This window comes from Ostrea edulis, chromosome 3 (genome assembly GCF_947568905.1).
Source record: "Ostrea edulis chromosome 3, xbOstEdul1.1, whole genome shotgun sequence".
Lineage (NCBI taxonomy): Eukaryota > Metazoa > Mollusca > Bivalvia > Ostreida > Ostreidae > Ostrea > Ostrea edulis.
The window spans coordinates 4,407,159-4,432,423 of record NC_079166.1 but is presented as its reverse complement, the minus strand read 5'-3'; the positions used below and the strand labels follow the sequence as shown (position 1 = coordinate 4,432,423).

Genomic DNA, 25,265 nt, shown 5'->3' with positions numbered 1-25,265 from the left:
GAGCTCTCTCTTCTTTTTTTGGGATTAAATCTCAAACTGCTCGTGCAGCCTTATTTGTTGTGTTTTGGAAATAGTCTACATTCTTTCAAACATTACTTAGTCCCTAGCTAGAGCCACATTGGTTCAAGGATGAATTTGATTTCCCTTTAGTATTTTTAGGCCTTTATAGTGCTATTTTCGATAAATTAATTGCATTGTTCCCTTTGTAATAAAATGGGTTGTAAGAAAAGTTGATGGTGCAGGGGTTCGAACAGTCTCCTTTCTTTAAAGCCAGCATTTCGCAATTTCTATGGTCGTTATAACGATCTAGTATGCCAGTACAACCTATCATTAGGTCAAATGCTGTCTGACGTGTTTCATGCCGATTGTTAATTAGGTCGTTCTTGGCACACTGATTTTGACTACGGATAACTCCGTTTACCTGATTACGATATAGGACGCACGACTGGTGTGACCGGTCGACAGGGGATGCCTACTCCTCCTAGGAACATGATCCTACCTCTGGTATATCCAGGGGTCCATGTTTGCCCAACTCTTTATTTTGTTTTGCTTATAGGAGTTATGAGATTGATCACTGTTCGTTATCTTTGCCTTTCATCTGAGATATTTTGCAAAAATATTTTTCAAGAATAATATTCTAAAGAAAGGTCAAATTAATATCAATTTAGATTTATAATTAAGAAAATATGGAGCGTTGTTTTGGTCCTTCCTGACAATGCGTTTTCTGGAAACCTATTTCTGGACTATACAGAAAATAATGATTTGTTAACGCTGTGGCGGCTACTGGGATAGATCGTTCGTTTCGTATGTTCCAGTTTTGCTCGTTGACATCTGCTGCGTTTAATCTAAGACATTGAAATAGGTAGCGACTGCGTATACTATGAAAGTTACAGGTATTTCGGATGAGACCTTAACAACCCAGGCCTCTTGTCACTGCAAGCTTTGGCATATGAAAGAACCGTCAGCTTTACAGCCCTGAACATCATGTATACGCCTATATTTCTGACACTACACCTGGGGCTGGGGACGTTTCAGTGAGGGAAAATATCGAAAAGACTACAAACAAAGAAAAAATTAAAGATACCTATTTTGGTTCCTTTCAACATAATAAATTATGATATATAATACGATATCGTTGAGAGATAGTCAGGTCTTATACCCATAAAATTATCGTATTCGATGATCACGTGACCACAATATTACGTAAAAGTGACAGGTCCGAAAAAATGCTACAACGAAAAATATACTATACATATACGATTGTATAGGTATTAACAATACATTGGACATTAGATAGACATGCGTTTTCCATTACCAATACGATTACGTTGAAGAATGAGTACAGAGAGTAATAAACTTTAATTTGGTCTCATTGCCTATTGTGCAAAGTTAGTATTACTTTTTAAACACAGTACTCACGACTGTTTCTTGCTGACAGCTTAGTTAAATCTAGATCAGAAAATTGTATCCCTTTATGTTGAGGGTGAAGTTTGAGAAAACGAGGTAAACATAAATGAAATAGGACGATATAAACACGATGCACGGTTCTTGTAGCCAAAACCTCCAAATTAGGGTGATCAGAAGGTCAAAAACACCAACGTGTTTTCATGCATCGCCGTCAATATTCAATGTGTAGACTTTGATGACAACTTTAACTATCCACTTTCTTTATGAAAAGAATGACTATTATTTCTAATACTGTTCATTTTCTGTATACAGGCAAAAAACCCACCTGCAGCTGCTGTTGGAAACGCGGTAGAAGCACACGGACAATCGAGGCGTGTGTGCACCTTTGTAATCACTTCCGTTGTAATCGGGATTATCATCATTGGTCTGTCAATTGTTTTCCGTGCCATAGTCTATTCGAGTTATGATAGTTACTACTAGACTCCAGGTTGATTACCAGGTAATTTCCATGAATGTGGAGGGGAAGTTCTGAGTTAACTATGATACCTTTTTGATCGTTGGCTCAAACAACAATGTATATTCACTTTATAAGTACCAGATTTGATTTCGTCTGTGAAATATGTTTTTCGTTGTTAAATTGTATATAAATGATTATTAGCTAGTCTGAGTCAAAAACTCGACAGAACTGTACTGCTCAAATATTTGTCTGGTTTTACGATTTATCTTTTTTGTCTTCCTGTATTTTCAAGTATATGTGAAAGATGTGTAATTGAATTTCCTATCAACTGCCCTTGTTGGTCCTTGAGATGGAACAATATACAATGAAAGTTTGTACATGTAATAAATCTAGCACATAGACAACCTGTATATATGTATCCGGGTAGCGCAAAGGTAGCGCTCTCACTTATCACCGCTGTGACCCTAGTTCGATCCCCGTGATTGGCAGTGGTTGTATGTGAGAGGGTATGACGGTCACCCGCTCGGACATGTGGGTTTCCTCCGGGTACTATGGTTTTCTCCCACATACATGCTCCTATCACAAACACCAGTGCATCAAAGGACCCCATTGGAAATAGGCTTTCGAGCTTTCATAGGTTATCCTTCGTAATTATGTATGTATGTTTGTATGTGTATACCGAATAAATATTTATTTAATAACTCTTACACAAAGATAGTCTGTACATGTAATAACTGTGCACAAACAAGCTTTATAGATTTTCAAAGATGTTTATTGGCCTCCTCATTTATAGATGTACTTCAGAGGGTAAGAGACTACAATAGTAAAAGGTCATCTTACAAAGTGGTAATAAGAATAAAAACATACAATCACAAAACATCAATCTTACAAAAAATTAAAGTTTAGACAATAATTCCCAAAGTCGCTCCAAGTGGCCAGTCCATGATTCACACAATGTCAAAATTCCAAATTTCATGAAAATAGAGATTTATGACAATAACTTGGCGTACACATATAATCATTTTTGTAGAATATATCAAATTGACTAGCAAATACATGTAATTTCATGTGACAGTAATGGAAATGTAATAAAATGGCAAAGAAATGATATTTAACCCAGGTTTTACATAATGCCGTGACCAAATTCATGTTTCATCAAAATATGCAAAAATGGTTTCATGACAATAAGGGTGGCTTTACGTATTTGTTCATAGCATGACACATTTTGCATATAAAACTTACTCTTTGGACTGTCTAACAACTGGACAATAAGATGAAAATTTCTTTTCGACACAATGCGGGATCTTCCCGGATGTACACAAAACAGAGTCTAAAGTACTATAAAATCTAAACCGGTACAGACAATATCCGTAACACCACAATAACTCTTATAAAAAGATAGCCTGGATATGTAGTAACTCTCACACAAAGATAGCCTGTAGATGTAATGACTCTTGCACAAAGATAGTATGACCAAGTAATAACTCGTACACAAAGATAACCTGTACATGTAATGACTCTTACACAAAGATAGTCTGTACATATAATAGCTCTTACACAACGATAGCCTGGACATATAATAACTTTTACAGAAAGATAGTCGGTACATGTAATAACTCTTACACTAGGATAGTCTGTACGTGTAATGATTCTGACACAAAGATAACCTGTACATGTAATGACTCTTACACAAAGGTAGTCTGTACATATAATAACTCTTACACAAAGGTAGTCTGTACATATAATAACTCTTACACAACGAGAGTATGTACGTGTAATGATTCTTACACTAAGATAATCTGTACGTGTAATGGTTCTTACACAAAGATAACCTGTACATGTTATGAATCTTACACAAAGGTAGTCTGTACATGTAATAACTCTTACACAAAGGTAATGTGTACATGTAATAATTCTTACGCAAATATAGCATGTACGTGTAATAACTCTTTCACAAAGATAGTCTGTGCATGCAATAACTCTTACACAACGATAGTCTGTACATTTAATAACTCTTACACAGAGATAGTCTGTACATGTAATAACAAAGTATATACATGTAATGACCCTTACAGAAAGATAACACGTACATGTAATAACTCTTACACAAAAATAGCCTTTACATGTAATGACTCTTAAACAAAAACACCATGTGCATGTGATGACTCTTACACAAAGGTAGTCTGTACGTGAAATGACTCTTACATTAACATGATCACAAGTTCTGCGAAAATGCACGATCGTTTAGTTTACTATCACTGCCTGGCAAATATTATAAACCACAATTGGCTCTCCGAGCTTTATCATGACAAGTGTCAAATATTAAGTATCCCTGAAGCTATGAAAGGTGGAGATAACGAACAATGATCAATCTCTTAACTCCTATAAGCAATACAAAATAGAGAATATGGCAAACACGGACCCCTGGACACACCAGAGGTGGGTTCAGGTGCCTAGGAGGGCTAAGCATCTCCTGCCGATCGGACACACCTGCTATATTTCGTAATTAAGAACTGAAAGATTATACCTGCAAACAGTACGAACAACGTGAAGGGAATTCGAATTAACCATTTCGTCGTCACTGTGCCTTCTGTATTTATCTACAGAAGTTTATATTAGATTCACAAAAATGGAGATGACTCATGTGAGCTTTGTGGCATATGTGCCTGTAGTTATTTAGAGTCACTTAGATATATTGTACATTGACATACAAAGACGTTTGCTATATACTATATAGTGTATATATATACATCTAATTGTATAATGTATTGTTATACGATGTGTGATACAATGTACATGTATGTTAGAAATAGATTTGTTCTTGTCTGGATATACTTTGCACAAACGTTTGAATTTGTAAATTGATATCAATTTTCTTACATTAAAAGTGGATCATTGTTATCAAATTAATATTCTATAAGCACCTGCATATAGTGTTTATGTCTCTCAACTGATTGATACAGAAGCGGTTGCTCTGCGTATGGTCAGTTTTTAAATCTTTTGTAAACCTTTCGTGCCCAAACCGTTCAGCATTCGTTCATCGTTACACTGGTAAAGTATTACGCTTCAGGCTCTGTACCAAAAATATGTATATATCACACATGATGTTCGAACTACCAGCATAGGGAAGAGTTAGTTGTAAAAATTAGTGGTGTGAAATAAGATAAGATACAGGTTCTCCATTAATGTTTCCTTAAAAGTAGGTCATTCTCTAAGGTCAACATTACAAGGTTAAAAACCGCTCTATCACTGGGCCAAATACTGTCTGACTGTTTCATACCGATTGTGAGGCCAATCTTGACACATTGATTTTGACTACGGATAAATTCGTTTACCTGATCAAGATTTAGGGCTCACAGCGGGTGTGACCGATCGACAGGGAATGCTTGCCCCTCCTGGGCACCTGATCTCGCCTCTGGTGTGTCCAGAAATTCGTCCAAATCTCTATTTTGTGTTGCTCATTGGAATTATGAGATTGATTACTCTTCGTTATCCTAACCTTTCATCTTGTGATCAGTAATACAAACGTTACTTTTGTAAATGCCACTCTTATTCTAAACAGAAGTACTTATAGTGTTGATATATCTCAACTGATTCGATATGCGAGGACATGTTCTGCATATGATCACATTTTAATTCGAGACGGACAACTTGCAAATACGTTGACGTTACAGGAGTTTCATAGGTTTGAAGTCAGTTATGAATAGAATAAATGTGGTCTGACGTGTTTTATAGCAATTTTAATGTTGTTCTTTACATATTGAGTATCATTACGGAGAACTCAGTTTACCTGATCAAGATAAATGGCCTTGTGTGATCGGTCAATGGTTGATGTCTACATAATATCACCTCTGGTGTGTATGGTGGTCCTTGATTGTCCCGATTGTAGTTATGGGAGTTATGAGATCATTTCGTTATCTTCATTCTGTTGTTGGATCCCATGGGGATGCGAGTTAGAATATGTCCTCAGTACCCCCTTGCTTGTCGTAAGAGGCGACTAAATGTGGCGGTCCTTTGGATGAGACCGCAAAATCGAGGTCCCGTGTCACAGTAGGTGTAGCACGATAAAGACCCCTCCCTGCTCAATGGCCTTAAACGCCGAACATAGGCTTAAATTTTGCAGTGATGACGTCTCCATATGAGTGAAATATTCTGGAGAGGGACGTTAAAAAATATTCAATCAATCGATCATTCTGTTGTAAATATCTAAATAAAGAGACACAAAGACTAGCATGCTAACACTTTTCAATTGTATGAAAAGAATACGCACTGAGGACTTGAACAGTACACTGATTTTTATTTTAACAATGTTGTACATCGATGAAACCCAAACCGTCCCTCACACAGCATAGATTCATTGAAGGGAAATTAGGGGCCAGATGAAAAGTCCAATGTCTAACAAAAAAAACAAAAAAAAAAACACCTAAATTCACATAGTTTTCATCAAGTCCCCAACCCCCTTAAAGCTAAATAAGATGAATGTTGAAATTAATTGATTAATAAATAAAAAGGTACCAATATAAATAACTCTGTTTGAATTTTCTAGCGTTTGTTCACAAATGAAAGTGTACATTAAAACTATTAAATGTTCATTAAAATGTAATGTTATTATGTGGTTTCCAACAGTCACTAAAGTGTAAGGATGTCGGATGATAGAAACTTAACTATTTGAATTTAGATTTTTATACGACATCAATCTTTTGATCTCGCCTCAATCAACTGTTCTTTACTCAGCACTTCCCATTCTTTTATCATTTCGTTCGTCTCAATGAATGAATAAAAGTTTGTGAATTATTGCAAAGGGCAAATTGCGCAAACCTGTATTTTGAAATGAAATATCCCATAAAGATTATAAGGTTAGATACATCGTTTCCAGTTTTGCAAATAAACCTTCCAACAAATTCCATTTCCCTACGACACGATGATGTAATACAATTCAGTTTCTCCTTCATTATCCCTTGAATATTATGGATTTTCGTTGCTTCCAAAATCCCGTCAGGCATTGGATGATATACGTAAAGCTGGATTGTGATGACTGGAGGAAGGAAAAAGTGCCATATTTTTCATAACGATGTCTCATAAACCCTCAATCACAAGCCACAAGTTCTATAGAGTCAAATTGTTACTGACATTAACTGTTAATTGTTTTTCTGTGTTTTCCAGTACTTTGTCAATTCCCTCGTGTTGATAAAATGGCAATCCTTTTGTTGATGTAAAGGGCAGATGATCTTTTTACCTATTCCAATCTTTGATTCAGGAATGAAATTCCCTGTAACGTTCATGGTGTGGGATAAATAATTTCCATTTTTACAAATAAACCCGCGAACAAACTTCATTGTCCTGTTATATGAGGATGTAATTCTATCCAGTTCTTCCTCTATGACACACTGGATACCTTGAGTTTTCTTTGTATCCAAATCACGACGTGGTTGTGGTTGATATATCTGAAGTTGAATCGCTGTTTTCGTAACCAGGATTATTATGTGATGACAAGTGGAAGAAAAGAAAGCCGCATTTCTGTAAAGACATGGTTTTTCATTACTTAGCACTGCCCAATTCTTCATCTGCATACATGAAACAACTAGCTGATAGAACAGGAAATAAGGCAAAAAATCAAACTGAAAAAGAAGAACGGAAGATTTCTTCACTGATCCCAGAATGCAGTCGGCCTGTTCGGTGGTAAACTCTTCCCGATTCATACATGGGACGTAACGAAATTCCACCGTACTAGCTACTAATCCCAGTTTGTTCATAAACCTCATCATCTCGTCTTTGTGAGGAAGCAGATACTGTGGGTCCTCTGATACATCATCCGCAATAGCTGTCCTGCCTTTTGCCACTAATTCTTTGTGTAGATCCAGGTCTTTCTTGCTCCAGATCTTTGTAAGAAGACTATCTTTGAGGTGCCCAGTCTTGTAGTACTCATTCCAATCATCCATAGTTTCCTCAACTCCCTCCATGTGTAGTTTGTCAGTGATTATGTTCTTAAATGCATCGACAAACCACTGTACATCCAAAATAACCAACTCATGCAAACTTTCCTCATTAAAGTATAGAACTTTTCCAGCATCATGATAATATCTCAGCATATCATACACCGCTTTTTCTCCTGGCAATTTCTCTTTAATATCGTCGACATCTTCAATCCTTTGCTTGGATTTCTTCTGTGCAATTTCACCTTCCATGAAGGCCCATTCTTTTGGAATTTCTTCAACCCATCTTTGTTGACAGACAACATCAACAATATGTTTCTCTAGACCGGACAAAGCTTCTAATGGAGATCCGTGCTTAATCTGTGTGACGAAACATTTTTTCTTTGTGATGTATTTCGCCCCAAGGGTAGAATTGCTCGGAAATACACCTTGCAAACTTCTTATCAGACTTTCGTTGTTATCCTGAAGTGTAAAGAAAAATGCATTCAAATGTTCAATATGTTTATAGTATGCGAAACTGATATGAATATACCTTATGTGTTAGTATCAACAGTAATGCTAGCTACATATAACTTACTATGTTTTGACACATATTCTTTGAGATTTTGATGCTAGTAAACTAGTAAATGGCGAATGTGTATGTGTAATGTCTTACATTCCCAAATATTTCACATAAAGATTGTTTAGATTATATCAGATTCTTACGATTTAGATCATTTCTGTACCATTTGCGATCTTTAAAACCTAGTATTTCACATTTTTTATAACATTAATGTTGATTGCATGGACAAAATACCAGTATACCAAGCAATCATGATTCTATTTCTAGCTTCAAACTACATGTACCATTTTAATGTTACAATACCCACAACGTTATTCTTGATATTCCTAGCGTGCTCTATTGCTCATTTATTCTATCGTATCGTGTTTTAAGTTTCAGATTTTCCATTTTATATCGTGTTTTGATTTTATTAGGTCTATCATGTATCGTGTTTTGTGTGTATCAGGTCCATCATGTATCGTAATTTGTGTGTATCGGGTCTATCATTTATCGTGTTTTGACTTTATCAGGTATCTCGTGCATCGTGTTTTGCATATATCAGGTCTATTGTGTATTGTATTTTGATTTTATCAGATCTTAAGTGTATCGTGTTTTGATTTTATCACATCCATTGTGTATTGTGTTTTGCGTTTATCAGGTCTATCATGTATAGTATCTTGATTTTATAAGGTAAAACTTGTACGGTACCAATTGTGATGCACCAGCTGTGCATTTCGACAGATAATGTCTCTTCAGTGATGCTCAACCGAAATGTTTGAAATCCGAAATAACAATGAGGTTTTAGAGCTATCATAGCCAAGAACAGCGTGCCAAAAAAGTGGAGTCAAATTCGTCTAGAGATAAGAGCAATGCGTGAGGGAGATAATCCTTAATTTTGAAATGAATTTCTAAATTTAATAACAGCAATTAAATATACATCCGTATTTCCAAGCTAGTAACGAAGTACTTAGCTACTGGGCTGTAGAGACCCTCGGGGACTAACAGTCCACCAGCAGAGGCCTCGACCCAGGTCTATCGTGTATCGTGTTTTGCGTGTATCATTTATAGTGTAAAACTACCAATCTAATGTTAAAGAGTACCATACTTGATAATTCAGTGATAGATACTCGTATGCCTGTTGAAAAAACCCCTCATATGGGTCATTAGTCAATACATAATACTGATGTATTTATTACCTGATAAACATTTTTGTCCCAGTGAGTCGCCACAATGATGACTTCCGGGTCTGGTTTACCTTTGTTTTCCATCGAACAGTAGGTATGTATAGACTTTATCCAGAAAACAAAGTAATCTACAATTGTATATTGTCTGTGTACTTAATATTTCCATCACATCAATCAGTTTTACATAATACTGACACTGCTATTTTTAAAATAAAAATACTCGACCTCCGGAGTTCGAAAGAAAGCTCTATTTTTTGACAGATGATAAACAGGTGAATATCGCGAACAGTGATCAGTCCCGTAACTCCTATAAGGATCACAAAATTAAGAGTTGGGCGAACATGGACCCCTGGATATACCAAAGGTGGGATCAGATACCTAGGTGGAGTAATCATCCCTTGCCGACCGGTAAATTACAATGCTGACTTTAAACGAGATTTTTGAAACACCTGAAACATCAACTTGAATGTTAGTAACCTGCCTCGATTTAAAAACTGATCATACACAGAACAATTTTCTGTGTATCGAATCACTTGGATACATAAACAGCGAATACAGGTGGTAAAAGAATATACATGTTTGCATACTTATATTCATGTTTTAAATTGAATAAATAAACTTTACCATTATAGATACGAATATGGGTTCTCATAGAACTGTTGTATATCGAATCTGCCCTTGACCCAGGTTGCAATGAAACGTGAAGATAGCGAACAGTGATCAATCTCATAATTTCTATAAGCAATACAAAATAGATAGTTGGGCAAACACGGAAACCTGGACACACCAGAGGTGGGGTCAGATGCCTAGAAGGAGTAAACATCACCTGTCGATCGGTCATATCCGACATGAACCCTATATTTTGATCAAGTAAACGGAGTTATTGGTAGTCAAAATTAGTATGGCAATAACAATATAAAATAAAGTGCACCGCCACGGCACATGATACGCCCGTCACATATTGTTAACAGTATAGATTGTACCCATTCAAACATTTTTTTTATATCAACTTAATTAAATGTCACAGTGACCTAAAAGTAGGATGCGACACACCTTCTACCTAAGATGCATTAGTTGACCAATTTTGGTGATTCTAGGTCTAATAGTTTTCAAGTTATGAGCCGGACAAGTTTTTGCCATATATGGCCATATCTTCTTAATGAAAAGTCACAATGACCTGGTTTTAATGTGCGACACACCTTCTACCCAAGATGTATCTACAGACAAAGTTTGATGATTCTAGGCCTTGTAGTATTTAAGTTACGGGTCGGACACGAAAAAGCTAACTGACGGACGGACAGACGGATATCTTCTTAATGAAAAGTCACAGTGACCTGGTTTTAATGTGCGACACACCTTCTACCCAAGATGTATCTATAGACAAAGTGTGATGATTCTAGGCCTTGTAGTATTTAAGCTACGGGTCGGACACGAAAAAGCTAACAGACGGACGGACAGACGGACGGACATGAACGCCATACCATAATACGGCCCGTCTTAAGACGGGCGTATAATGATACATAAGTTACTGTTTCAGGGTTTTCAACAATCACCTTTCGATTTATTTCGCAAATTTTATGATCCTTGAAAATACAATTTCTCATCAGGTCGAAGGTTATCTGTGTTTCATACAAAATGTTTGACCGTTATTTTTATACTTAGTTTAATGACTCGGTTTACTTGGTCAAGGTAGAGGGCTTACGGTGGGTGGAACGATTACTACTATTAGTAAACTCGTGTTTTCAGGGTAAAAGTTTCCCTTTTTTCTATTTGTATCCATAAATGAAGCCTGTATTTATCTTGACTATTAACATTATGTAATGTCTTTATGTTCTATGACACAAAGCAAACTGTAGAAATCTCAATAATTGTCATTGAAGATAACGAACAGTCATCAATCTCAAGAAGCTGAACCCCACAAGCTTTTCAGAAGAACTAGATCATGACAACATCGTTTTCTTCCAGGTGTTGTCCTGATCTACCGGATAAACGTAACAGATATAGTTGACCGACAGAGCATGTATCACAAAAATGCATTTTCTTGTAGGGGGTCATTAATGATCCTCAATCACACAAAAAGAAATGGCCTAAAATACATACTATCAAGGTTGGAAACATGATTTAACATCATGACCTCCAATATTTACAGACATCGAATTTGAATTTAGAAATTACTAATCGATTTAATTATAATGCAAAATGCATCGGTATGAGTATTTTTGTTAAAATCAATACAATTTTCTGTCTTCATTCAACTACTGTTGTACTGTTTGGGCAATATGGAAAACGAAGACTGTTTTTGCAAATTATGTAAACTTCAAAAGCGAGCTCCTCACGAAAATATTAACGACTGTGAAGGAGAAACTACAAACGTACTGTGCTACTACATATGCCAGAAGTGGTGTAAATCAAATGTGGATTCTAAAAATTTCCATATAACTTTTAGTAAACTTGAAATCACAAAACTTTTCTCAAATTAACAGCATCAAAACGTATTTCAACTCTTTCCACGACCATTCCTCACGATAAATTAAAGACTAGACTTGACTTGTTGACATGATAGACAGTTGCTTCTTCAACAAAAATGGAAAGAGCAAATATTCCTATCTAGTGATCAGTCATGAAAGTTGAAGATAATGAACAGTGATCAACATCATAACTCCTACATGCAAATAAATCAATAGTCAAAATCAGCCAAGAACGGTCTAACAATCAATATAAACACGTCAGACAGCATTTAACCTAATGATAGGTATATTGACAAACTAGATCGTTATAACGACCATAGAATTACCGAAATAATGATTTTAAACGAGACTGTTGGAACCCCTGGACCATCAACCTGTTTTTCAGTAGCATACTTCGATTTAAAAAAAACCCTGACCATAAGCAGAACAAGCTTTTGTATATCGAATCAGTTGAGAGATAGAAATACCATATGCAGATGGTAATTCCGTTTACCTGATGCAGATTTAGGGCTCACGGTGGGTGTGACCGGTCGACAGGATATGCTTACTCCTCCCAGGCACCTGATCCCACCTCTGGTATATACAGGGTTCTGTGTTTGGCCAACTCTTTATTTTGCATTACTTATATGAGTTATGAGATTAATCACTGTTCGTTATCTTTGCCTTTCTGCTAGAATGATTTTAATTAGAAATTTTTATACACTTACGACAGAAATGATGCCGCAACTTAGATGAATGCCTCTGTCGGACTAATTTGGCTTCAAAGTTCTACATGGTCTAACCCCCGATTATTTAGATGTTTTTCAGTATGTTCACGAAATTAGGAGTATATCTACCAGGTTCAGTCAAAGTAATTCATCATATAGCCAGAGGGCAAAGACACAATAGATTGATCACTGTTCGTTATCTTTACCTTTCATTAAAATATTTTTTTTTTACAATTTACGGTTCACAGTTATGGAACAATATGCCAGAAATTTTATAATATCACCCAACATTGGAATATTTTAAATCCGCTAATCTTAGAATTGTTTTGTTCTTCTTCATCCAAGAAATTAAAAACATACACCTTTGTTTATTCTTTGAATTCAGTTTAATGTATGTAGATAACGTATGTATACATGTATACCATGCCTTCACATGTATCTGTACAATATTGCTGTTTATATATATGTGTGTTCAGGGTCACAAGGTAAACTAGTTTTTTTAAACTAACTATGATGTCCTGTTTAAATAAAGGGCATTATTATTATTATTATTATTATTAACAGTTTAGACTTGACGATGCATTTAGCATTTTTTCTCCCAAGCGTTCTTTGGGAGATAACCGGCTTGTTTGTAATATTGAAATTCGTATGTTGTTTTTTAATATTAAATTTGTGTTGTTTGATTTCAAACAATCAGTCCTAATGGACACGGTCCACAACATTCACCAAAATGAAATCGGATTTGTGTTCTAAATGTGTGATAACGTTCATGACTCGTGAATAATATTGCTAACGTTGTTTGATGTTGTATGGAGATTTACCTTAAATTTCTACATTTGTAAAATCTCTTCATTTGTTACCAATATTGACACATTTGAAGCATATACTGCATCAAAAATATTAAACACATACCTGCCTTCCACTCAAAGTTACATTTTGTTGTATACTTGTTTCATCGGTAACTTTGGTTTTCAGATGTTACATGTATATTTATAAAAGTGTCCTTGATGTTTTCCAAAGCAAAATGTGTGTAAAAGTTAAGAAAATATTTTCATATCTGACAGTATTATGGTTTTAAACACTTATATTCATCGTTGTACATTTTACAAGGTTACATTGGTTCAAGTCTATTTCAAATTGTAAGGGAAAATAGGGGCTGCGCGAGACCTTTATCCAATTTTGTCACTTTATCAGATAAGATAACTTGTGCTTCCAGTTCCGTTGAGGTAACATAGCGATAATTGTCTAGTAAAACGTGTATTCTATCAATTATTATACTATTGTTTATTCAATACACACATGCATATACTAAACTGACGAAACATGACATTAAACACTATCGAATATTGGTATCGGAATCCTAAACTGTTAGTATTTCTATTTACAACGTAGATAATCAAATGTTTCGTGCTATTATATGTATTGAGTTTGAAGCCCAAAGACTTGGTAATGAATTAATGAGTAAGAAATTACACCTTCGTATTTCCATCCAGAAAAGACGGTGCCGTCCTGGTCACACACTTCAGCATCTACCACCTGGTCCAGATGTTTAGAGGCGTCTACTACCACCATATAGAAAGCTCTTCTGGTCAAGTAAATCTGATGACAGGCGTAGTACACACATTGTCCTCCAAAGTCAAAGACACTCAATGTCTTCTTACCAACAGTATCTTCCATTGCTGTAGCCCCGTTCTGTTGTGTTTTTTTGACTGAAGTAAAAAATCTCATTACGACAGACATTTTAACACTTACATTCAAATTTCATAGGTTAAATGAGAGAAAATGTACCACTGGTTTATTTTTTTTCAAATAACGTCTGCAAGAAATATAATAGACAGTTTATTAGTTGTATGGTCTTTAAAAACGTTTGTTCATTTAGATGTAGATGGCGTTTCTTAGTTTAAAAAGAATGATGAATTAAATATACTACACCAGTGGGTTCTCGAGCTTTGTAACCAGGAAATCCCGAGTCTGATTTCTCAATGTTTGACCTCAATAGTGACTGATTCTTACATAAGTGTCTGACATTAGAGGTGAAAGTCACATACTGTAAATGGGGAAATGATTGCGGTGGTTTTAATTTCGCTAAGTTCGCGGTCGGAGATTTTCCCATGAAATTAAACATTCCTGCTCTAAATCACTATGTATATAGATTTTCTTACACATGTGTTGTTGTACAGAAGATTTTTCAAAATTGGTAAATTTGTTACAAGTTTGCCTCACCAGTAAGGCCCCAGGTGTGCAGGAGTTCTGAAATTTGCAATTTATACCCCTATACCCCAAAGGTGCTTCATACCAAATTTGAAAAGAATTGGAATAGTGGTTATCATGAAGTTAAAAATGTTAAATCAGTTAAGTAAATAAAGCCATTAAATTAATAAAAGCATTTAAACCGAAAGATGGCTTCGTCTAAATATGGCGTAACGCTTTGTAACAAGGCCATTTTCCCCCTCGATACGATTTTTAAAATTTCCCGCATGAATGCATTGCTGTTGGTTTTTTTTATATTTTTGAAAAAACATATTCCCTGCTTTCAGAACACATAAAAATTATTTTAATGCCTGGCAAAGTTATAAAAAAAATAGCAATTTTTGGTACATGTACGCTTTCTTCGATTATATTTCTCAATGTTTAAACAGATCGGCGTTTTACCAATATTCATATATGGAAATAGCGAAAAGTAAATACAGCCTGTAATAGTAGAGAAAATGTTCTTTTTGATGGGTCTTTATTCGTGTTATAATTCTTGGTAGTTTTTATATTACGATAAAATGAAATTGGGACATGCTGCGCGGTTTTCTTTAAAATTAGCGACAAAACGTCGGCGCTGAAAGCGATCGACGCGCGTCGCACAATATAGTAGTGAAAACTATTTGTATTGTCCTCTATTGATATTTGAATACTTTTTGATACACTAAAACAATCTATATATATATATATATATATATATATGAAATAATCAGCCAGGTATTCTCTGCTTTAAAAAAAATATAAAACCATTACTGGTTACACCACCTACTTGTAACTTCATAAAGCACCTAATGAGAATGTCACATCGGTAGAGTGAATTAAAAAAATAGATAAATAAAATACTTCAAATTCAGATATAAACGTATGTAATATTTGTTGGGAATAGAATAAAAAATTCCTGTCAAACAAAGAATATACTTTATTTCCGTGATGTTATGTATTTTACATCTTGAAAACGACCTGATGTCAGATGAAGATGCTCTGGATATGCTGTTGCAGGATGACCCAAACGATCATGCATTCAGTATAAACATGCAAGTAAAATTAGTTGATGTAGCCACATAGGCCGACTAGAAAAAAAAACCATTCGCGGTTATATCATGTTATGAAAAATTCACGATTAATATATTAACCGCGATTTGATGCCATAATTTGTCGTTTCATGAAAGGAAATATCTATATTTCATGATATTTAAACCAAGTGTATAACACACAGTGGTTTATTAAGAGCTGACCATATCTGATATCAATAAATCTGTCCTGGCCCGGCTTAATCAGTCTAATTCCCCCTTTTGGTATATCCTCACCTGACGCACGAGTGTGCGATGAGAAAGGGGTGGTGTGGTATTAATCAGACTGGGCATTCACGACCATTGGTGCGGAGGCTATGTTCCAAGATTTTTCTATGTTTATAAAAAAACATATAATTCAATACCGTAATTTCAGTTTTTTCTTCATTGTAACAGAAATAAAAACGAAATGTGTGTTTGGGACAAAGGGGGAGGGGGGGGTAACATCAATCAAAGTCTGGTTATGACAGGCTATTGAAAAATCATATAATTTTCTCTTTTATCGTATATAAACTTAGTAGCTTATGACCATAAATTACATATGATCCATACATGCTGGTGTGCTATGAGCTGATGGGCATGTGCCCACTTCTTGCCTAGATTCTCTCTAAATTCGACAAAATCCACACCCCATCAAAGTACCATGCCAGGGGATTTAGACACTGTACAATGAAGAACCAATTCAATTCTACTTTAAATCTGGGGTCATTCAATTTCCCTCAGAGTTACAATATGTTCGCTGGACACTGTATGTTTAACGTGAATTTCTTCAGTATATGCCCCCATGTATATGACAGGCGTAATGCTAACACCTCCATGATGCATATCTTTTCAATACGAACTCTGCTACACTCACAATGTATAATGAAATATTCCATTCATTTGATTTCTAACACATGTATGTAATCCCTTACCAAATGGCACTTCAAATATAGGACAGCTCTATCTTTAAATAAATAAGACCAATACTTTCGTGCGAAACTGTCCCTTACTATCATAAAGCTTATATTTTGCTTTAAAACATGAACCAATAATTCTTAATTGTATTTTTCATCTTTAAAAAGGTTATTGACATCCCAATCTTTAGTGACAGTCTACTGAAAAATCCAGATATGCATTGGAAGGATGTTCATGTGGAGGACACAGGGACACCTGATCCAAGAACTTTGGCCTTTCATTCGGAGCGACAACCTGGCATTCAGTTGGTATGACTCTTTGAGGTTGAATATAGGGTTAAATCCGTATACTTTGGGTTAAGATTCCAATGAATCCAGATAATACATTCACAAATGGAATCATGGCATTATGGTACACTGATATGCGTATACCATTTTACTGTTTATCGTTGCATTACTAGATATAACATGCATACAAAAAGAGACAAAACACGGAAAATCATTATTCCGTTTCTAATTATAAGGTATGATAAGTGTTTTAAATGCTGAAAAATAAGGTATGATGGTCAATACTGATTTTATTTGCAATTTTCTTTCAGATATGGGACCTGATTATTCAAAGAATTGCAGATTTTATGAAGCTGTTTTTGACAGATTTGATTTTCTCCATCTGTGTTGCCACCAACCATTATGCTGAGATGGTCATATCTAGGGAAAAGGATTGTCATATGCTTCCCAAGGAAGTTCGCAACCTCTCACTGAAGAGAAACTGTACAGGTATTACTAGTTTTAAAGTACCGATATTGTAACAGTGATTTCCAGTTTAAAACGAATAATACAATTCATTTTAATAAGATTACCTTTACCAAAATTAATCTGGCTGTGCATCTAACAGATTTATTAAATGTGTATTACAATTACCCCTAATAAAATTTTACAAGTAATTATACGCATAATTTCCAGAGGGTCTTGATTATAGAAAATATTTTCAGAACCAATTGATTATTCAAAAGCTCTGAGAACACATCAGTATTTGGGGCTAAGTATGAAGACATCTTTTTTTCAGATTTTTGGGCATTATCTTATACATGTCTGCTGAGAAGTTCCAGACGATAGACAGATATTGGTCAACGTATGCCCCTATCGGAACAACCCAGTATCAAAAATTATGTCTAGAAATATGTTTTAGGAGGTTGAATATAAGAACATTTTTGTTGAATATAATGCAAGTGCATTTAAAGGACTAAGACCATGTTTATCAAAATTCGGCCTAACGTCCAAAGTGAATAATTTTTTGTTAGAAATATTCTCTAACATGTTCTTTTCCTATAATGTACTGGTTTTTATATGTAGAGTTGGTAAAAGAACACTATTTTTAGGTTTGCATTACTAGTATAAATCCTATAATTTGCGCTACTTTTTAAGATTGCGTCATACAACGCCGCTATATATTATTAGAGGTGGTAACGTATTGTAAAACATAATTATGCAATGAGTGGTTTAATATATAATAAGATCTTGAAAAGAGAAATTTTCTTTCCAGTACGCAATAAGGTTATTTTACTTATAGCCCAAATGGCACACCATATTTTTCAATCCATTCGGCCATTTTCACACGTTAGCCTGTTTGCGCTGTTCGTGGACGTTGCAGAGGATGTACTCATCGCATTTCAACGTAAGTTTTAGAAATATGAATATATTTCACCTCTACTCGTTAAACTGTATAACCAAATAGGTGTACCAATTGTTCTTTAAAATAATAAACAAGTCGCATGGAACAAATAGCATGGTGCACATGTGGTGTATTGACATAAACTCATAATATTCATGCATTGGGCTGTTGGAAATCCCACAACAAATCTGTTAAATGTTGTCAAAATATATTTATTGTTTATCTATTATAATTATATATTGTTAAGATTTAAAATACATAAATGTAATTTTTCTGAATTCTATATCAATGAAAATACATGAGGGCATGAAAATACAACTTTTATATGAATATTATAATACAGGGGTCCGTGTTTGCCCAACTATCTATTTTGTATTGCTTGTAGGAGTTATGAGATTGATTACTGTTTGTTATCCTCACATTTCATTTATGATATAGTTTTGATAATGATGTGATACTGGAGTAATTTGAATTTCAGGATGATATACACGTAATATGTACAGCAAACATTGATGGCAAGGGTGACATGAATCAGATTGACAAGAATCCATATTCCTACTCCTCAATAATGCTACCATCACTGCCATCAGATTCATCAATGATAGTGGCATCAGTGACACATGCCGATAAGTGTTGGACATCACTGCAGGAATAGATTCCTTGTTGTGCCTACCAATAGCAAGGTACTAAACTATACAGCAGTTATGTGGAAACAGATTCCCACAATAGGGGCACCAGATGGACACCTACAGTATCAGGTAGTTATATCAGAAATGGAAAAACTGGATCCAAACAAGACTATATTGCTTGGAAGAAACATGTCGACTCTGAAGTTTAACCCTTATTAACCCATGGCACTTCCAGAGACATCCTGATACCATGGTTCTGTGTCATTTGAAATATACCTGTGGAGGTTTTTAAAGTGTTTTTATTGGGGGGGGTGGGGGGGGGTGGGTTATTAATTGGAAGAATTCATATTTGATGATTCAAATGAAAATCTGCATGTTGAATTATGAATGTCATAATGTACTTTTTGAATGAGCTCAAGAATGGTTGTCCTGATGAAAAGTGTAGAGTCAAAACTTAACAAATTGTCAAAAACACTGGTCAGGTCTGAATTCATCATCTTGGACACCTTGCAGTTGGAATTATGATCTCTATGAAGAAATGCTGAAAATCATGCAAAAGAGGAAATGACAAGTTGGGGTCCAAGGCACTTGCATATATGCATGAGAAGGTGTTCTATCCAGGCTTGAGGTCAATTACATAGCAATGTAACGCATTACATTACCTAGAAAATTTCACATTACCATTACTCCTATTTTGAAATATATGTATTACATTACTTGAGAGTGAATTTACATTACACATTTACATAACATACTGTCAGGTATTAAAGAAATGGCAGAAAAATTATTTCTGTATTATGATTTTTAATTATACATTATCATAAGTACACAAAATAGTCAGCAATGTTAGGAAACATATTTATTAAGTTATTCATTGCATTTGATTGTCATCAATGTTTCAAATGCTTCAGTCAATCACTAATATAAGGAATTATTCTAAATCTTCAAAATATCATCAAATATTTGAAGTAATGTAAATGTAATGGACAATAATGTGCAGTACAGTATGTATTACATTACCATCACTTGTAATGCAAAAATGGTCCATTACACCCCCATTACATTGAAACTGGCTGTCATTTAATTGCCATTACCCCAGGCCTGGTTCTGTTGAGAGGTATTGAAACTGTCTGTAGAGACTTTGTCTCAGGAAGTGGCCGAGATTGATTGTGACAATTTTGTTGGATGTGAATTTACTGACACACATGTCTACACTTGCTACACAATATAGCATGTGGTGGTTTCAACAAGAAAGTTCTTACTCGGCAGGAAATGAGGAATAGCTAATGGATTCATATTTTTTCTGACTGTTCTTCTGTACATTAGATGCATTGGAAAAACTTTCCATTCCATTATCTTTTGCTGGTTCATACTTTGAAATAAAATCAAGTCCGAAAATAAAGTATTTTGGGTTTTTTTTCAATGAATTTTAAAAAATGTAATCCGTAATCCTTGCATATTTTTTTGGTGTTCTGTGATTGCATAGACCTATTGATTTTTATTCATATTCAGGTATAATTCCATCTTCAGTGATTTGAAAGAAATTAATTTTTCAATAATGCCAAGAAAAATGTAGTTAACATTATGATTTAAAAAAAATATTGACACGGGTAGACGCCACGACGTCTATGACGTCACCCGCTCAAAAAGCCTTCATACATTTACTTGCCCTAGTTAATGTTATACTTTCGATATATCGGCAATAGTTTTAGTTATATCAATGCATGTTCTATAAATTCTTTTCATTTTGATCTTAGTAATTCTGTTGGTGTCGTCTAAATAAAAACTTTCTATAGCATTGAAGGTCCGATTTGTCGGACAGCAGATTCGTTTGTTTACGCATTGAAATTCTATAGCTTTTAGAATTCCTGCACAAACTTGTGATAAAAACACAATAAATAATTCCGGATTGTTCTCGATTTAATTCAAAGTTGATATTCATCAACAGCACACCTTTCGATCCAAAAAATCGTTCGTGCAAAATTTATGTGTATTGATAGATTTTGATAGACTACAGTCAGTTTCTGGATCGAAGGTCGTGTTTTATATGAATTATAAGACTAAATTTGAAAAAAAGTGGAGATTTCTGCAGAAAACCAGACCGATACCGGTTTTGTCTTGTATAGAAGTCCACAAGCTGATGTTTTGGCGGGGAAATCTTGGCACGTCGCGATGGTATAAAGATTATATCATCAAATGATAACAATTTTATTTTAATTCATTCTGCTTTATTTTTTAACACACCACAAGGCCGATATAGTTAAACATGGTCTTAGTCCTTTAGTGATTGAAAGTAAGTACTTGAACATTCATATACAATAAACTTGGGGATGAAAAACGGGCATTACTTTCTCATAACATTTGATATCATAATGGTGTTCTTGCTCAGCAACCAAATATATTTGAATACAAAAAATAGATTACTTTAGATTTTAACAGTAAAGAACTCTGTTTCAATGTTGCAATATTTATACTATTTAGTGGAACATAATGGCAAAACGTCATATTATTAGAAAATGATGAATATGTATATAAAGTACAAAACTTCTATTTTATTACCTTAATTCTCTTCATTATATTTTTTGTTAAAAATATTTTAAAATGATTAAGATCTAGTCAAAGATTATAGTTTTAGAATAATGTGACATTTACTAATCATCATGCAATGTAATTATGTTTAAATTGTGTTGAATAGATGTAGAAAGGCAAATTATTGTCAAAATTATACCATGGGTGTTGTTACTTAGCAACCAAAAATATTTGTATGTCAATAAAAATGATTAATTTGATTGTGATGTTTTTGTAGTATTTTAAAAGACACATCAGCTCAAACATTTAGAATTTCCTATGTTTGACTCGAATTTAGTGAGAGGGGTCGTAATATATATATTCCAGAGAAAAAAGATTGCAAGAATGTGCATTTAAATGACCTTTGACCCTGTAAAACTCTTTGGTGTCATGGGATAACATGACACACTTTATTTAAAAATGTTCCCTGTCCCATTCGTATCAATATTATATGTCACATGCCTACCCAAAATCGTGATACATGCAGATGTAACTCGATTTAAAAATATTGTCATTTAGTCTTTAAAAACCTCTAAAATGTGCCGGTAGAGAAAGGGTTAAATGATATATATGTATCATGGGAAATCAGTACAATAATAAATACTGCCAATATATATTCAACTCACAGTGTCTGAAAGGTGTGATCAATGAAATGGTAAAAATAACGAACAGTGGTCGACCTCACAAAGAATAGGGCAAACACGAACCTCTGGATAGAGCATATGTGTGAGTGGATGTCTAGGGGGAGTAATCACATTGTATTCCCAGAAGATCGGTTACACTCACCCTGAGCCCTATATCTTGATCAGGCATACGGAGTAATATGTAGTCAAAATAAGTATGTAAAGAACGGCCTAAGAATTGATATGAAACACATCAGACATCACTTGATCCAACGACAGGTTGTATTTGTATGCAATGTGAAGATAACGAACAGTGATCAATCTCCTTATAATGACTATAACATATGCAAAATGTTAACTTTAGTCGGTTGTTTATGAACTTTGGTAACATCAACATTTTTGTCAGTAGGTATGTCGATTTAGAAACTGATTATTTGTAGAACATGCTATTACATATTGATTTAGTCGAGAGACAGAAACACATGATGTTGTCATTGGTGTTTATATCTCTCAGCTGATTCTGAGATTTGTTATTGTTCGCTATTTTCGCCTTTTCATATGCAGGTGACAACGAATATTCTACATGGGCATTGGGAGTTGACGATGGAAAAGCAATCTAATTAAAATTAGATTTTATGATCTGCGTTAAGGGTCACCTCAGAATGACTTATGATGTTATCCAATCAGAGCGTCGCCTAGACAAGTTTCGTTGTCGTCTCAATCTCTCGGAACAGCATACCTTATCTGAAGCGTTCCAATAATGTAAATCCGAGTAAATGATAAACAATATGGCCGCGGCCACTGTTTCGCTGATATCACCATTCTGGTTAATGTATGCTGTCTTTGTGGGTTTTCTTGTTTTGTGAAAGAGGCGCATGGCGAGGGTAACGATCTGATCGAGGAATAGTTCAGAATGGAAATGACAGACGAATCAGCTATACACGTGCGTGTGAAATGCTTCCGTAAGAAAAAAAAATATAGAAGGGAAATAGAAGCGCAGAGCATAGACCTAAATTTTGCAGTCCTTCACCGACAATGATGAGGTTTCCATGAGTGAACATTCTTGAGAGAGACAATAAACAATAATCAACCAACCAACCGTCCACAAGCCTTCAATTAATCAAGTTAATCACGAGTATTAGATGTTTCATGGATATAAGTACAATAATGAATTTCTCGGTCATATAGTAAACTCAATTTCTCCTTTAAATGATGCGGAACAGGTAGGTATTTCCCACCTTCTCTAAAATCTAATGGTATCTTGAAACTACATGTAGTAGATGAACTCCGTTGAATATATTTATATCATTGTGATTACTTTGAACAAAAAAGATTTTTCTGAATTTTATTCAGCAAGATTGTATCAAATGGTAATCGATACTGGTCAGTAAAATATCCATCAATGGGGTCAGGAGAGTCCCACTTTCTAGCAGTGGTGTATTCATAGTGCTTATACATACTGTATGCATGGCACTCAGTGGATGTGGGGAGGAAAAAACCACTCTGCCCTCCAATTGTCTACAATTATTTAAAATACAAAGTACAATTTTCTGTACCCCCACCCACTTTTATAGGTTTTCAGTGCATGCAATTTAACTCCCTTCCTTGGAAAAATATGGATGGGTACTGTTACTGATTATCATTCTTCATCTCAATGCACCTTTGAACTGTTTGATTGTAATTAAGATTAAAACAAACCGTTCAAAAAATGAAGAAAAACAAATCCAGCAACTTGTTCTAATGAAAGACAGAGCATATAATAGAACCAGTGTTTCTGGAGAATTTCTGAATGCACCAGTATATGTATATATGGATACTCTGATATAGTCCTTGTAAATGTAATGGAGAAGCACGAGGATTTTGAACTACTTAACCCCCACCCCACCCCATTCCCATTTGAATTTAACTATAATTTTTTCATATTATATCAAGTTTTTTTCCCTCTAGAATCTAACATTTCAATAAAATAGGGTGTACTAAATACTAGCATCGATTTATTTTGTTTTTTTCATTATGAGCTGATTTAATCCAACATTTTCCGTCACCTCAGTAGATACAGCTTATGAATACCACATGAAAGGCCTTTGGTTTAAATCCTGTCAATGCCTTAGATTTTGATTAATTCTAAATACTCTATAACTACAGTGGGGTATTAGAGGGAATTTGTACATTAAAATGATCAACTTGAACTCAACAGAACATCACAAATTAGTTAACTGATACTTTCCATTCCCGGAAAATAATGTAATCCATTACTTAAAGAGAAAAATGGATTTGAAGTTGAATTTATATATTTTTTCTACTTCTTTTTTTTTCATTCTTTCATTGTTCAAGATCATTCCAATTCATAATGGTGACATGTGAACTTCGTCATTATTATGTTTACTATAGGTATCTAGGTGTCTAATATACATATCAAATTTGGAATACGTCCAAGGAAATTTATTAAGGGCAAAGCTGTATTCAAGTGTATAACATATCAAATATTTCTACGGTAAACAATAGGCCCATGGGCCACATCGCTCACCTGAGTCACTTTGGCTCATATCTAAAGATTTTCCCTATATATTCTCATGTAAAACTTTGATCCCTATTGTGGCTCCAACCTACTCCCGGGGACCATGATGTTTACAAATTTGAATCTGAACTACGTCAGGAAGCTTACATGTAATCATAAACTCTTCTGGCCCAGTGATTTTTCAGAAGATTTTTAAAGATTTTTCCTATATATTTGTATGTAAAATTTTGACCCCCTACTTTGACGCCATCTTACCCCAGGGGACCATGGTTTTTACAAACTTGAGTCTGCACTATGTCAAGAAGCTTTCGTGCAAATGTAAACTTCTTTGGCCCAATGGTT

General features: G+C 34.7%; 1 protein-coding gene across 1 annotated transcript in view; it reads right to left on the bottom strand.

Annotated features, from left to right (window-relative positions):
* Positions 1 to 6,144: 6,144 nt before the first annotated feature.
* The window catches only part of LOC125676826 (uncharacterized), a 157,825-nt gene continuing 138,704 nt past the window's right edge, over positions 6,145 to 25,265 (bottom strand). The window contains exons 15-17 of the mRNA XM_056159787.1: positions 14,173 to 14,406; positions 9,535 to 9,650; positions 6,145 to 8,259 (exon numbers count right to left, since the gene is read on the bottom strand). Of these exons, the coding sequence (XP_056015762.1) occupies positions 7,003 to 8,259; positions 9,535 to 9,650; positions 14,173 to 14,406 (1,607 nt within the window). The 3' untranslated portion in view covers positions 6,145 to 7,002. The remainder of the gene's footprint in view (positions 8,260 to 9,534; positions 9,651 to 14,172; positions 14,407 to 25,265) is intronic.